Source organism: Molothrus aeneus, chromosome 27, assembly GCF_037042795.1.
Source record: "Molothrus aeneus isolate 106 chromosome 27, BPBGC_Maene_1.0, whole genome shotgun sequence".
In the NCBI taxonomy this organism is placed as follows: Eukaryota; Metazoa; Chordata; class Aves; order Passeriformes; family Icteridae; genus Molothrus; species Molothrus aeneus.
In genome coordinates, this window is record NC_089672.1 from 4,137,349 (window position 1) to 4,149,839 (window position 12,491).

A 12,491-nucleotide genomic window follows, 5' to 3' on the forward strand; every position below is an offset into this window, starting at 1 on the left:
GCCATTATGGGGTTGTACACGTGGGGTTTTCTTTTTCCTGAGTTGCACATACACAGTGTTGGTATAAATGGTTAGGGGGTTATTTATTTTTTGTGATTGAAACTGGTTTTTAATTGCCAGCACAATTGGTTGCAGGGTTTCTACGTCGCCTTGCGCCTCGTCGCGTGCGCACAGAACGGCCACGATGTCAACCTGAGCAGTCTGAATTTGACTCTGCCACCTCCTAAATTTGTGAGTAGTGTCCACTTCAGTGCAGGTTTGTGTTGTATGAGAATTCAGTTGGAACGTTGGAATGATTTTGTGTTTTATAAATGTCACGGTTCTGGGGCTTCAGGCTGCTCTCAAACGCTTCCTTAGGGCACAGCAGCCAGGGCTGCCACAGTCTTGTCATGCTGAGTGACAAGAAACCAGCCCCTTCCTGGCCTGCAAGAGTCAGACAGGGTGAGTTTAAGTCTGCTCAGCTTGGTCAGGAAGCTGCTGTGGCTAAACCCTTAATTCATGATAAAAAAAGGAAACAAAAAATTATTATTTTGGGGCTGGCTCAACAGGAATGAGTAGCAAAAGGCATTGCTGCAGCTTTGCCCTGCACTGGCTGCTGCAGAACCTCTTTGGCTTGTGTTGGTTCTGTGTTTGGACACTGAATGCATCTACTGGATGTCCTCACTCAAGTACTGTAATGCTAGAAATGAGTGTGACTTCTGTTTAGGTACATGTGCAGCCTGTTTTCCTCAGTGTAGTTAAGCTTCATGTCTATAACCATCTCAAACTTAGTGCAATTAATAAGTACTAGAGACAGAAGTATGTATATTTATCTATTTAGATAAATGTGTATATATATATAAAAATAAACCATTTTCTCATTTTTAGCATGACACTAGCAGTCCTTTACTGATCACACCACCCTCAACAGAGACTCACTGGGCTGTTAGGGTAAGTGTAAAAGAAAACACATTCCATCCATTTTTTAGAAGTAAATGTTTTTCTTGTGTGTAATTTTCTCAGTGAGAGAATTTTATATCAAATGTATTTCCCATTTCAGAAGTCCTCCCTTTCTGTGCACACCTGTGCACAGCAGAGAACACCAAGGTGTAGTTTTAGATATGCAATAAGTATTAAACAACCCTTTGACAGCCTCCGGTGGGATGTTTTTAAGAAAATGAATTTTAAACTTCTGCCTGGATTTCTTCCAGAATCCCACAATTAGGCACTTTGTTTGTATAAAGGAACCTCACTGGGAACAGTGAAGTGTTTCACCACATCCAGTCTGAGCTGTTAATTTAAACCTTGAGTTCCTAGTTTCTAATTGGTATTCAATGATACAAGCTACATATATAATTTGGAAAAAATAACTTTTGATGTATATGTGGGGATATTTATATTTAGGTAATTTTCAACTCCAAACATTTCCAAAAGCTAGAAATTTAATAAAAAAACCTTGTAGTTATATGTACTTTAAAGTGGGATGAATAAGTTTTAGTTCTATAGAGTTTATCAAAGTTACTTTAAAACAGAAGCACCCCTTGTCTGCTGCATGGTAAAATCTCCCAGCTGCCATAACTTTTAAATTAATTAGGAGCCTAAATTCAAAGCTTTCTCTATGGGTTTACATTTAAATACAGTACAGTGGCACTTGCAAGAATTTTGGAAATTTAAGATGAGTACATTACTGACCAGTCTTAATTTCTTGCAAGATCTCATTTTCATTACTCACACAGACACACTTTTTTACTTATTCAGACTATTTCTTACCAACTAGGTGGAAGAAAAAGCAAAGTTTGATGGTATTTTTGAAAGCCTTTTGCCAGTAAATGGTTTACTTTCAGGAGACAAAGTAAAACCAGTACTGATGAATTCAAAGCTACCTCTTGATATCCTTGGAAGGGTAAGTAAGTTGTTTAGATTTAGCTAATCTCTATTTAGCTTCTCATAATTGCAATGTTAAAAATGTAATTTATCAACAGAGATCAGGTTTTGGCTGAGATTTTGCATCATGTGCATGCTATAAAGCAAGAACATTAAGACTCTGAAATCTTCCACTTAGAAATAAGAGTAAGAGTAGTAATTTCAACCCTAGAGTAGATTGGCTTCATTGTCTCTCTATTCATTTACAAGTGGAAATTTGATTTTGGTTGTTTAAAAACAAGAAAAAGCTTTCCTGAATCATAATGGCTGTTAGGACATTAGATTCTGCTGTTTTGTCATTTTTACAAATATGAGTTATTAGATATACCATCAAATCCATCCTCTGTTTGTACAGGAAAATTCCTTAAAACATCCTCCTTTATTCATAGTGCAAATTGTCAGGTTGGTTTTTCTTTCATATTGATATTTTTGAGTACATTCTGTATCAGAGTTCTGTCTGCATTACATACTTTTATCTCTTCAGGAAGAAGAGCCTCTTGCTCTGTATTATCTACAAAATCTAAGTATGGTTTGTTTTAATTCTGTACTTGAGTATTGAGAAGTCTCAAAAGGCTTCGGATTTTATCTTGTTATTGTCACAATAGAAATTCAGGAAACTTTGGCCTCTTCCAGAAAAATTTGTGGACAAGATAAGGCACTGAGGAAATGGAGAAAGGTCAAATCAAGGAGCTTAAATGTGTCAAGGGTCCAGTGATAAAGCAGAGTTCTCACAACTGAGCCTCAAGTCTTGGCTTTTTGTGGACTCCACTGTCCCCAGGTCATATTGATGATGAAACAGGGCTGTGCTGGAGTTCACAAAGTTTTGTATCTCTCTAAATCTTCTGCAAGTTTCATTGACTGTGCCTCACCTATTAATGAACTAAATTAAGCATTGATAAATGCTTAAATTCTCTCCAACAGGAAATTCAGGGGGGCAGAGGGAGTTGCACATGGTTTTAGTTTTTAGTAGAAAACCCTGATCATCTAGGAATGGAATAGGAATTAGAAATATATTGAATTTTCCGTTGAATTTTCTTGCTAGGAATTGGAATGATCTGCTAGCCCACACCCTCTGGGCAGTGCTGAAAGCCACCTCTGAGTGCTTTTACTCAGCTTGATGATTCTGTAGTTGCATCATAGAATGATGAAAAACCTGCCTGAGTTGCAGCCAGAATTTGTTAGAGCCAGTGTTGATTCATATGGCCAGAAAACTCTAATCCAGTCTGTTTCATCAGAGAATTTTTAGATAGGTGGTGTAACTAATATGATCTTCACCAAAATCTGTGAGGAGTCTTTAGAGGGCATGTTAATACAATGAATACACAGAGTGTAACTTGGTCTGCAAATCATTTTTTAATCTTAATTGCTGTAGGTCTGGGATCTCAGTGATATTGATAAAGATGGTCACCTGGACAAGGATGAATTTGCTGTGGTAGGTTGCTTTAAATTCCCAATTCACTGTCTAGTCTGTCAAAGCAAATAGCTCATTTCTTTCTCAAGAGCTTTGCAGCTTCTGTGCTGCAGTCAACTGCTCTAATCTAAATTGTTCACATGGAGCTATTTCATGACCTTCCTCAAGTCCACCTGCTGACTCTTGCCTGTGTCAAGATTAAACTTGTTGGAATTACATTCAACACTAATGGCTCTGGTTTACATTTCTAGTCTTACTGTCTTTGTTTTACTAGTACGTAAATGACTGACACAGCAAGATCTTGTTGCTTTTTCTAATAATTGTGAATGTTATCTGACCTTTTTGCCTTTGCAGGCAATGCATTTGGTTTATAGAGCTCTTGAGAAAGAGTCAGTTCCTTCACAATTGCCCCCTTCTCTCATACCACCTTCTAAAAGAAAGAAGACATCAGTGTTTCCTGGTGCAGTCCCTGTTCTCCCTGCAAGTCCTCCCCCCAAAGACAGCCTCCGCTCCACCCCATCCCATGGCAGTGGCACCAGCCTGAACAGCATAGGGAGCTTGTCTCCCAAGCACAGCATCAAACCAGCACAGGTATCTGTCTTTCTTTCTTTCTTATTCTTCTAGATTTGTGGATTTGTAAGCTGTAGGAAAAAGAAATACATTTTTTGATTTCTGCCCCGTGTGTTTGGGTGATTTGGGTGGAGAGGGTGAAATGAGAATGGTAAGGCTTGGAAGAACAGTGGGTGAATTTTAATCGGTGACCACGAGGTAGAAAATCTTAGGGGGAATTTTCACTTTATGTAGAAAGTGGAACCGTAGAAAGGTTTTATTTGTGTATCTGCTTTAATACCAAAGAAATCATTAATCTGCTTCTAAATCTCCTGCTATTAGTGTGAGGACTTCATATGCCTAATTGGGTCTGTATTTCCAAAGAATTAATGCTTTTCAACTGATGAATAGCTGTTTATCAGTGTTTTTATTCAGATAAAAAGTGTGAAGTTAAAACATGCAATGAAAATACTTGTTTACTAGTCAGACTGGAGTATACAAGATGTTCAGCACACCCAGCTCTGGATAATGTCATTTATACTTAGTGTGTTCATAGAAACCATTTCTGTTCTTTTGAAATGCCAACCTTTGTTTTGCAGCCAGCTGTTAATTGGGTGGTACCAGTGTCTGAAAAAGTGCGATACGATGAAATTTTCCTAAAAACAGACACAGACATGGATGGGTTTGTGAGTGGCCAAGAAGTAAAGGACATTTTTATGCATTCAGGTCTATCTCAGAATCTCCTAGCACATATATGGTAAGAATTCTGTACTAGCTGTGCTTCTGTAGCTTGCTGATCTGGGAACTCAGATTCAGAATGTGATTCTAACATGAAAAAGACACCAGAAATAAACAAAAAAACCCCAACTTCTTTTACTTGTCCACATACTGTAATATGTGGACTATATGGAAAATTAAGGGAGAAATAAATACTCCCTTTGCTTCTCTGGGAGGGGGGGCAATAGGTCAGTCTGTGAATTGTGATTGTCTTTTGAAGTTCTAGTGCTCTAAATATTTTCTCAGACTAACACTTCTCTGTTCAGTTAAATATGTGTAATAAAATACTGCTCTGTTTATGGAAATCTGACTAGAATAAGTTAAGCTCTGATGAGGATGAACCAAAAAGAAATTACATGTATATATGTATTTCAGACTTTTTAGTAGAGCAGAAATAAGATTTTCTTGTTTGTAAGTAAGATCTGTTTTTCATCAGGTCTTTGGCAGACACGAGACAGATGGGAAAGCTCAGCAAAGACCAGTTTGCACTCGCCATGTATCTCATTCAGCAGAAGGTCAGCAAAGGGATTGATCCTCCACAAGTGTTAACTCCAGATATGATCCCTCCCTCAGACAGGAACACGCCCATCCAGGTAAGCCAGCAATTTGTTGTGCATACACTGAACTTATGTGCTTTAAAAGTAATGGGCTTTGAGTATGAATTTTGTGGGGTTTTTTTTTAGTATTATGATAAAGAATTGCCAATATTTTTTCTTATCTCCTCTTACAAATTTCTTTTAACATTTGAAAATATAGCTAGTTTTTTAACAACCAAGGCAGTAAGTAAAGAAAAATGCAGTAAAATTTTCCATAAACCAAGGAGTAATAATGCTGGAAAAAATCTAGCATAAAGGATAATCCTTTGTCATACAGAAAATTGAGTCAGGGAACTTTTAACAGCAAATATTAAAAGCTGGTTGAGCAGCATGTCCCTGACTGTGATCACACCATATTACTCCCATGGAAATATAACATTTTTTAATGGCTAAATGAGGAGTGATGAGTTCCTGGTTTCTGGGATTCATCCTTTGTAGCAGTCCACAGTCCTGTATCCATCACTGCTAATACCCCTTTACTTGAGCATCTGATCCTTTGCTGACCCTGCTTTGTTCCTTTCCTTGATAACATGCCAGTGCACTTCTGAAACTGAACTGAGGAAATACTTCTGTCATGTCACTACATTCACCTTTTCTATAAATGATACTGTGTTGTTCTTTACTTTTATTTGCTTTCCCTAACCAGAAACCTTTGGAACTCTAAATATATTTTAATTATTGCTATTGCTATGGTCCTCCTAAGGTTTTTCCTATATCCTTTTCCTATAGACTCTGTCAGGTTACTTGACCCCTGTAGGAACTGAGATCTCAGCACTAACAGAAATGCGGCGTGTGAGTAACTGCAGTGTCCAAAGGAATGCACATTTCTAATGTTTGCTTTTTGTAACTTCAAACAAGTTTTCATTTCTCTACCTTTGCCTGTCTTTGCTCTTGAGTTCTGTGCCACTTGCTCTTGGTGTGGTGGTAATGTCACAGCAGTGTGAAATGCCCAGCCCTGGCTGCCAGCCTGGTGATGTTCCTTCAGTAACTGGAGATGTATTGATCTGGCAGGAAGTTCCTGGGACAGGCAGCTCAGTGCTGTTGAAATTACTCCTGGACTGGTGCTCTGCAGCTGTGACCAGTGAATGCATCTTGCTGGTCTTGGCTTGTTGGTTGGGTTCTTGTTTGTTTTTTAATGTTTAATAAAGCCAAGCTTTCTGTGGTTATCACAGAAGTCTCAAAGTCAGTGAAGCAGGCAAACTCTGCTTTCTTCTTTTTGAAATGCTATATAAAAATTGTAGGTCTCCTGGTTTGTCAGACTAGCAGTGAGCTCAGTGCTGCAGTTTTTGCTCAGTTGTGGTGAGCTTTTTATCCTTTTTATAATAACAACAATAACCAGTTTGGTACATAATGCTGACATCCTTTCTTAACTTATCTAGAAGGCAGGGGATGCCCTCTGTATCTTCCCTGATCTCTGCTTGAATGAATGCAGGAACAACCTACAGGAAAAGTGGTATAATTGCAGAAATTGCCATCAATTTGTGACAGGGCTCTAGAAGACTGGACTTACAATCTGATTTCATTAAGTCCATGTAAACCTTACTATTGACTAGAGCAGAACTAAGTTTTAGGTTTTGAATTTGAATTCTACCAATTCTGCAATTTCCTTGTTGGCCTTGGGCCTGTCCTTTCATTGCTGTGTGTTCAACTGTCCTGTCTGTTAAACAGGCCTATCAACAATTCTCCTATCTCATGAGCAGAATTGTGGGGCATGTTCCTTGCTTGTTACAGAATAATTTGATGTCTCTTATGGAATTTTGCAAATGCAAATAATGAGGAGTTTGTATCCCGCCTTTGTTAAAGGAAGAGCTTCTGTTACTACTTGACATTTTAATAGATTGTTTCATTCTTAACAGGACAGTGCAAGTTCTGTTGGATCAGGAGAATTTACAGGGGTGAAGGAGCTGGATGATATCAGCCAAGAGATTGCACAGCTGCAGAGGTAATAGTTGTGGACTGTTAACAATGTCATGGTGTACAACACCTAAGTCAGTCTGTAGTACTTAGTTTATTTTCTCTTAGTCATTTTGTCATTATTTGTTGCTTTAATTGGTGATAGATTTCCTAGTGGTACCCTGCAGATCTATCAGGTGACTTCAGAAGATTGATGATGGGCACAGAAGGCATTTCTCAAAGAATAATTGATACTTATGCACCTTTTCTCCTTTAAAGAATACATGAGAATACAGGCTGGCATTTTTGTCTGCATGGTGTTTCCAGAATAATATTTAATTGATTTTTGCATGTGTGTTGTGTTATTTAACTAATCACAAATACATGTTCTTCTTTATCTGACAGAGAAAAATACTCTCTGGAGCAGGACATTAGGGAAAAGGAAGAATCAATCAGACAGAAAACCAATGAAGTTCAGGTAAAAACTGTTTATCATCAGTAGTTTTCATGTTAATCTAAGTCATATGTAGCAATTTAGCATTTTTTCTGTCGTTCTATCATTCTTTCTTTCTTGGGATTTTCCTCTGACTGGCAGAAAAAGATTTATTTTTCTGTTCTCCATCAGAAGTGTTTTCATCTGATGCTGGCCAATATAAGCATAGTATATGTGAGCAGTTTAATGTCTTTTTTGTTAGTGTTTAACTAACATGTAATTTAGGAAATCAATGTTTGGAGAGTTTGGTTTTGATAATTAGGGTAACTCAATGCAGTGTGCTCTGTGTCACAGTCCCTTTTCCTTCTTGTGAGCAGTGATTTATTTCCTGATGTCTTACACAAGTTCCTGCAGAAACAAACAGGCCAATGCAGGGTGTAGCCTAGATGATATAGAAAATACTCTGAATTTTGTTAAGTTCTTTCTCTGTGGCTGATGCTTCAGCTAAATATGAGTTACAAGTTGTGGAATTTTCTTCAGGAGCTGCAAAATGATTTAGATAGGGAAACAAGTAACTTGCAAGAGCTGGAGGCTCAAAAACAAGATGCCCAAGACCGCCTGGATGAGATGGACCAGCAGAAAGCCAAACTGAAAGATATGCTGAATGATGTGAGGCAGAAATGCCAGGAAGAAACACAGGTGGTAAGTGGATGTTCATTTTGGACCAGGTCAAGAGTAAAATATCTTCTGTTGAGGGAAATTCTATTTATTTAATAAAGAAACTTTCTTTTTACCATAAATAGCAGTTTTTACACAAATACAGAGGTCCAAGAAAGGATTTTGCCATCCTTAATACCTTCCTTAAAGGTCATAAAAGGAAGGTTGAACCTGATGATGTCCAGGGGTCCCTTTCCATAGGAATTGTTGTTCTGAGAATATATGAAACATTTATTCAGCCAAATCAGTAGTCCTAACCCATGAGACAGTCCATGGCAGTGGTGCTGGTTTTGGTCACCCTGAATGTCATCAGGATTGAGTTTTCAGGTGGATGCAGTTGCCAGTGAAAAGAGGATTTTACCTTAAGGTAGAAACTTCCTGCGTAAGGAAGTCACAGAAAAAAAGTCTATAAGGAAGGTTATAAACAACTCTGTAATTGTAACTCTTCAAATCAACATTAAACTGCTTGATAAATGTTTGAATGGGACCAGGTTCTGAAGGTGAACATCTGGGAAACAGCCTTTGATTATCTTTATAAGTAGTGGGGTATTTCTCTGATTTAAAATAGTATTTCTAGGTTTATTGAATGTGCTTTTATCAAGGATTTTGTGCAACAGCAGAAGCAGCATGCATTTCTTCATATTAGGTTCTAAAGATTTTCCTTAGTAGTTGATAGGTTGCTGTACCACTTTCTATTACTTATTGTAAATTCACCATTTAATAAGTCCCATTTATTCCAAATTTCACTCTGATTTTTCTACTGTGTTCTTTCAGATTTCATCACTAAAAATGCAGATTCAGTCTCAGGAATCAGATTTAAAATTACAGGAAGATGACCTTAACAGAGCAAAAGCAGAACTGAATCGCCTCCAGCAAGAAGAGACTCAGCTGGAGCAGAGCATCCAGGCTGGAAAAGTGCAGCTTGAAACAATAATCAAATCTTTAAAATCAACCCAGGAAGAAATAAACCAGGTATTCCCTGTACTTTATACCATTTTTTGCTTCTTGAAATGAGTTGAAAAATTATTTTTTCAGAGGAGGAAAAAATCCTGGTTCATGAAATGAAACTTTTTGACTGGTGTTTAGTGGGGAAATTCCTGGTTTGAGTTAGGAAGCATTCAATTCTGTTGGGGATAAAATGCAGCTGTCAGGCACCAGTGTTTGAGGAGACTGTAAGAATGCCAGTGTTCTTCAGTGTGTAACATGCTAAAACATTTCTCCCTCTCAGGCAAGAAGTAAACTCTCTCAGCTGCAAGAGAGCCACCAGGAAATGAATAAGAGCATTGAAGAATACAATGAAGCTCTCAATGGGATTCATGGAGGGAGTCTGACAAATTTAGCAGACATGAGTGAAGGCCTTGGGCAGACAGAAAGAAGCAGTTATGGAGCTGTGGTAAAACCCCACTGTTATTTAGTATATTTTACACTAATTAAGCTTCTGACTTGCACCTTACCTGAAGAATTGTTTAGCTGGCATTTGGCACATGGTCTTGTGGATTTGTAACCTGTCACATGTTCAGTCTCAGGACAGAGGTGGGGCTTTATTTCCAGTTTAGTGTTGCATTTTTTCTTCTCCAGTTTATCAAGGTGAAACCTTCTTTTGCTGTAGATTTTCCTTTCTCATGTATTTCCTTCTTATTTCCAAAGGAAGCTTTACAAATTTCAGCTTTACATTGAGCTATATTTATTACACATCTCATATTCCCTTTCTGAAAGGTTGGTTCTCTTTTGCTTAGATAATTTCAGCATCATCTTTCTCATTTATTATGTTTTTACTTAATCAGCATTTTTTTTCCCAAATCATAAAATCTTTCAAGTTCTTAAACATTTTTCAAGTCATTTTCTTTTGGGTATGTAATGTTGATTTGGGTATTAAATATTCCTCTAAAACACAAGAATTTTCTTTTATTTTTTAAGCTTTTTTCTTGTCTTAAATATGACAAGAAAGAAGTTGCATACTTGCTTGATTCTGCTTGCACATCCATGTGGCCCTTCCTCATTATGGAAACATGTTTAACTGTTGTAAGCACAGCATTTGCTATGGGTTTAGTATGAAGTTGAATATATAATGTGTTAGTAAATATTTACCAGCCATTGCTGCCTTTATGCAGTACTTTACACTTGCTCTGTAAAGACAAACTGCTCAAAAGAAGAACAGTGTAGATAAAAGCAGTACATTGAGGAACATGTAGTAAAGGTCTTAAAACTCTTTAGTGCTTCATTTCTGTGCTTGCATGGCTTGCATAAATATATTTAATTTCCAGTGAAAACTTCCAGATGTTTTCTTGCAAAACCTAGGAGCCACTTACTGGCAGAAAATACCAGTCTATGTTCATAGCAATTTTTTTAAACCATTGTGCCACTTTCCTGTTTCTCAATTCTTCCTTCCTCTTCCTTCTCTCCCCACCTCCCTCCTGCTGTTCTGAGAAGTATCAATTAGGATGTTTTCATTTGCATCTTGTAAAGGGATAAAAGAAATCCTGTCTCTTTCTGGTGTTTTGGGTGTAAGTGGGTCGTTATTTCTGGATATTCCTTGTGCTGGGATGGCCCCCAGTGTCCCTGGAATTCTGCTGTGCAGGTGCTGCCTGCACTTGGGCTTTCAGCAGAGGCCTCCAAACAAGACCCAAGCCAGGGATTAGCATTCAAATGAATGAAGAGGTTTCATAACTTCAGTTTGCTGCTTGTTCATGCAGGGTATTTTCTACAACTTGACAAATGCAGGTTTGGCCTCTGCTGAGAAAGCTCTTGCCATCCAAATGTTGGGGTGGCTCTTCCTGCATGAAGTGCTTTGTCATGGGAAATCAGTATTTGGGGCTTTAAGCTCAAAGATGAGTTAACAAGAAGCAATCTAGTATCTGACTGCTTGGTAGTAATTTGTTGTATTTGTAGTCCACAGATTATTTTTGTATCCTTTCTTTTTAAGTAAGTGTCTTACCTGAAGCTGAGAAGAATTTTTTGATGGTGTGATGTTTGGGATTGGTTGGCTTTTGTTATTAAAGTATTTGAGAGTTGAATATATTAATATGGGCAACAGTTTAACATTTAATTGCTATTTGTACTGTTATCTTTTGGTGTTCTGTGTAGCCCTGGGGTACACACATTTCTTTCTGCTGTGTAATTACTTAGAAGTCACATATTCAGAAAGTTCTTTAGGAAGTAATTTTAAAGACTGTTAAACAGGAACCAAGCATGCAATTTCTGCTTAATGGGTAACTGGGCCTTTTTATTTTTATCATGACAAGCTGTTGTGATGTTTCTCCTCTTAATTTTTAGGATGATCCATTTAAAAACAAAGCCTTGATGTTTACCAATAATACACAAGAATTGCATACAGACCCATTCCAGTCAGAAGATCCTTTCAAATCTGACCCATTTAAGGGAGCAGACCCCTTCAAAGGCAGTAAGTGCTTATCTAGGACCTTGAAGATCAATTGTTGAGTAAATTATATTTTCACAAACTTACCTTGCTAAATAGTAGATAAACCAAATTGTTTTTCTCTTCTGCATAGGTGACCCATTCCAGCACGACCCTTTTGCAGAGCAGCCACCTGCTCCAGCAGGTAACAGCCCTTTGTAATGACAGGGCAGGTGTGGTATAAACAATTTCTAGCCAAACACAAAGGTTTCCCTGGCTACAGATCTTTGGTTTGCATGTGGGAGCAGAGAAACCCAACAGGGTGTGCATTCAGAATCAATATGTTTAATGAGAAGTGTGTAACTCTTTATTAAGTCTGAAAGCTTCATCTGACATGTTCAAACTTAGTAAATACCCTCTGTAGAGAGGTCTCTGGAAGTCTATCAGATTTATCAAAACATTGTGTTTGTGTAAGAAAAATTGTATCAGTGAGTGTGAGGTCAAATATAGAATGTTCTTTATAGACACACTAGTGCTACACTGTATTCACCTGTTCGTGCTCCTTCTAGATCCCTTTGGAGGAGATCCATTCAAGGAAAGTGACCCATTTCGTAGCTCTGCCCCTGAGGATTTCTTCAAGAAACAGGTGAAGAGTGACCCATTTACCTCAGATCCATTCACAAAAACCCCCACTTTACCCTCAAAGGTCAGTAATTTTTAAATCTACACTTAATAGATTTCTTTACTATTGACAGGCTTATTGTCTGACAGCTAAAAGGTGTGAAATAACACAAAATACTTTTTTCCTAACTGGTGAAATATCATTAATTGTATTCTTAAAATGTAGCTATGGATTGT

General features: G+C 37.7%; 1 protein-coding gene across 3 annotated transcripts in view; it reads left to right on the forward strand.

Moving 5' to 3' along the window:
- EPS15L1 (epidermal growth factor receptor pathway substrate 15 like 1) overlaps positions 1 to 12,491 on the forward strand; it is a 46,446-nt gene that overhangs the window by 5,552 nt on the left and 28,403 nt on the right. For 2 of the 3 annotated variants that reach the window (XM_066566409.1, XM_066566411.1), the window contains exons 5-20: positions 136 to 231; positions 868 to 930; positions 1,757 to 1,882; positions 3,275 to 3,334; positions 3,668 to 3,904; positions 4,462 to 4,619; positions 5,076 to 5,232; positions 5,965 to 6,027; positions 7,092 to 7,177; positions 7,534 to 7,606; positions 8,102 to 8,263; positions 9,053 to 9,250; positions 9,507 to 9,671; positions 11,552 to 11,678; positions 11,788 to 11,838; positions 12,203 to 12,339. In XM_066566409.1, coding sequence (XP_066422506.1) covers positions 136 to 231; positions 868 to 930; positions 1,757 to 1,882; positions 3,275 to 3,334; positions 3,668 to 3,904; positions 4,462 to 4,619; positions 5,076 to 5,232; positions 5,965 to 6,027; positions 7,092 to 7,177; positions 7,534 to 7,606; positions 8,102 to 8,263; positions 9,053 to 9,250; positions 9,507 to 9,671; positions 11,552 to 11,678; positions 11,788 to 11,838; positions 12,203 to 12,339 — 1,959 coding nt within the window. The remainder of the gene's footprint in view (positions 1 to 135; positions 232 to 867; positions 931 to 1,756; positions 1,883 to 3,274; positions 3,335 to 3,667; positions 3,905 to 4,461; positions 4,620 to 5,075; positions 5,233 to 5,964; positions 6,028 to 7,091; positions 7,178 to 7,533; positions 7,607 to 8,101; positions 8,264 to 9,052; positions 9,251 to 9,506; positions 9,672 to 11,551; positions 11,679 to 11,787; positions 11,839 to 12,202; positions 12,340 to 12,491) is intronic. The other variant, XM_066566410.1, reaches the window with a different exon arrangement.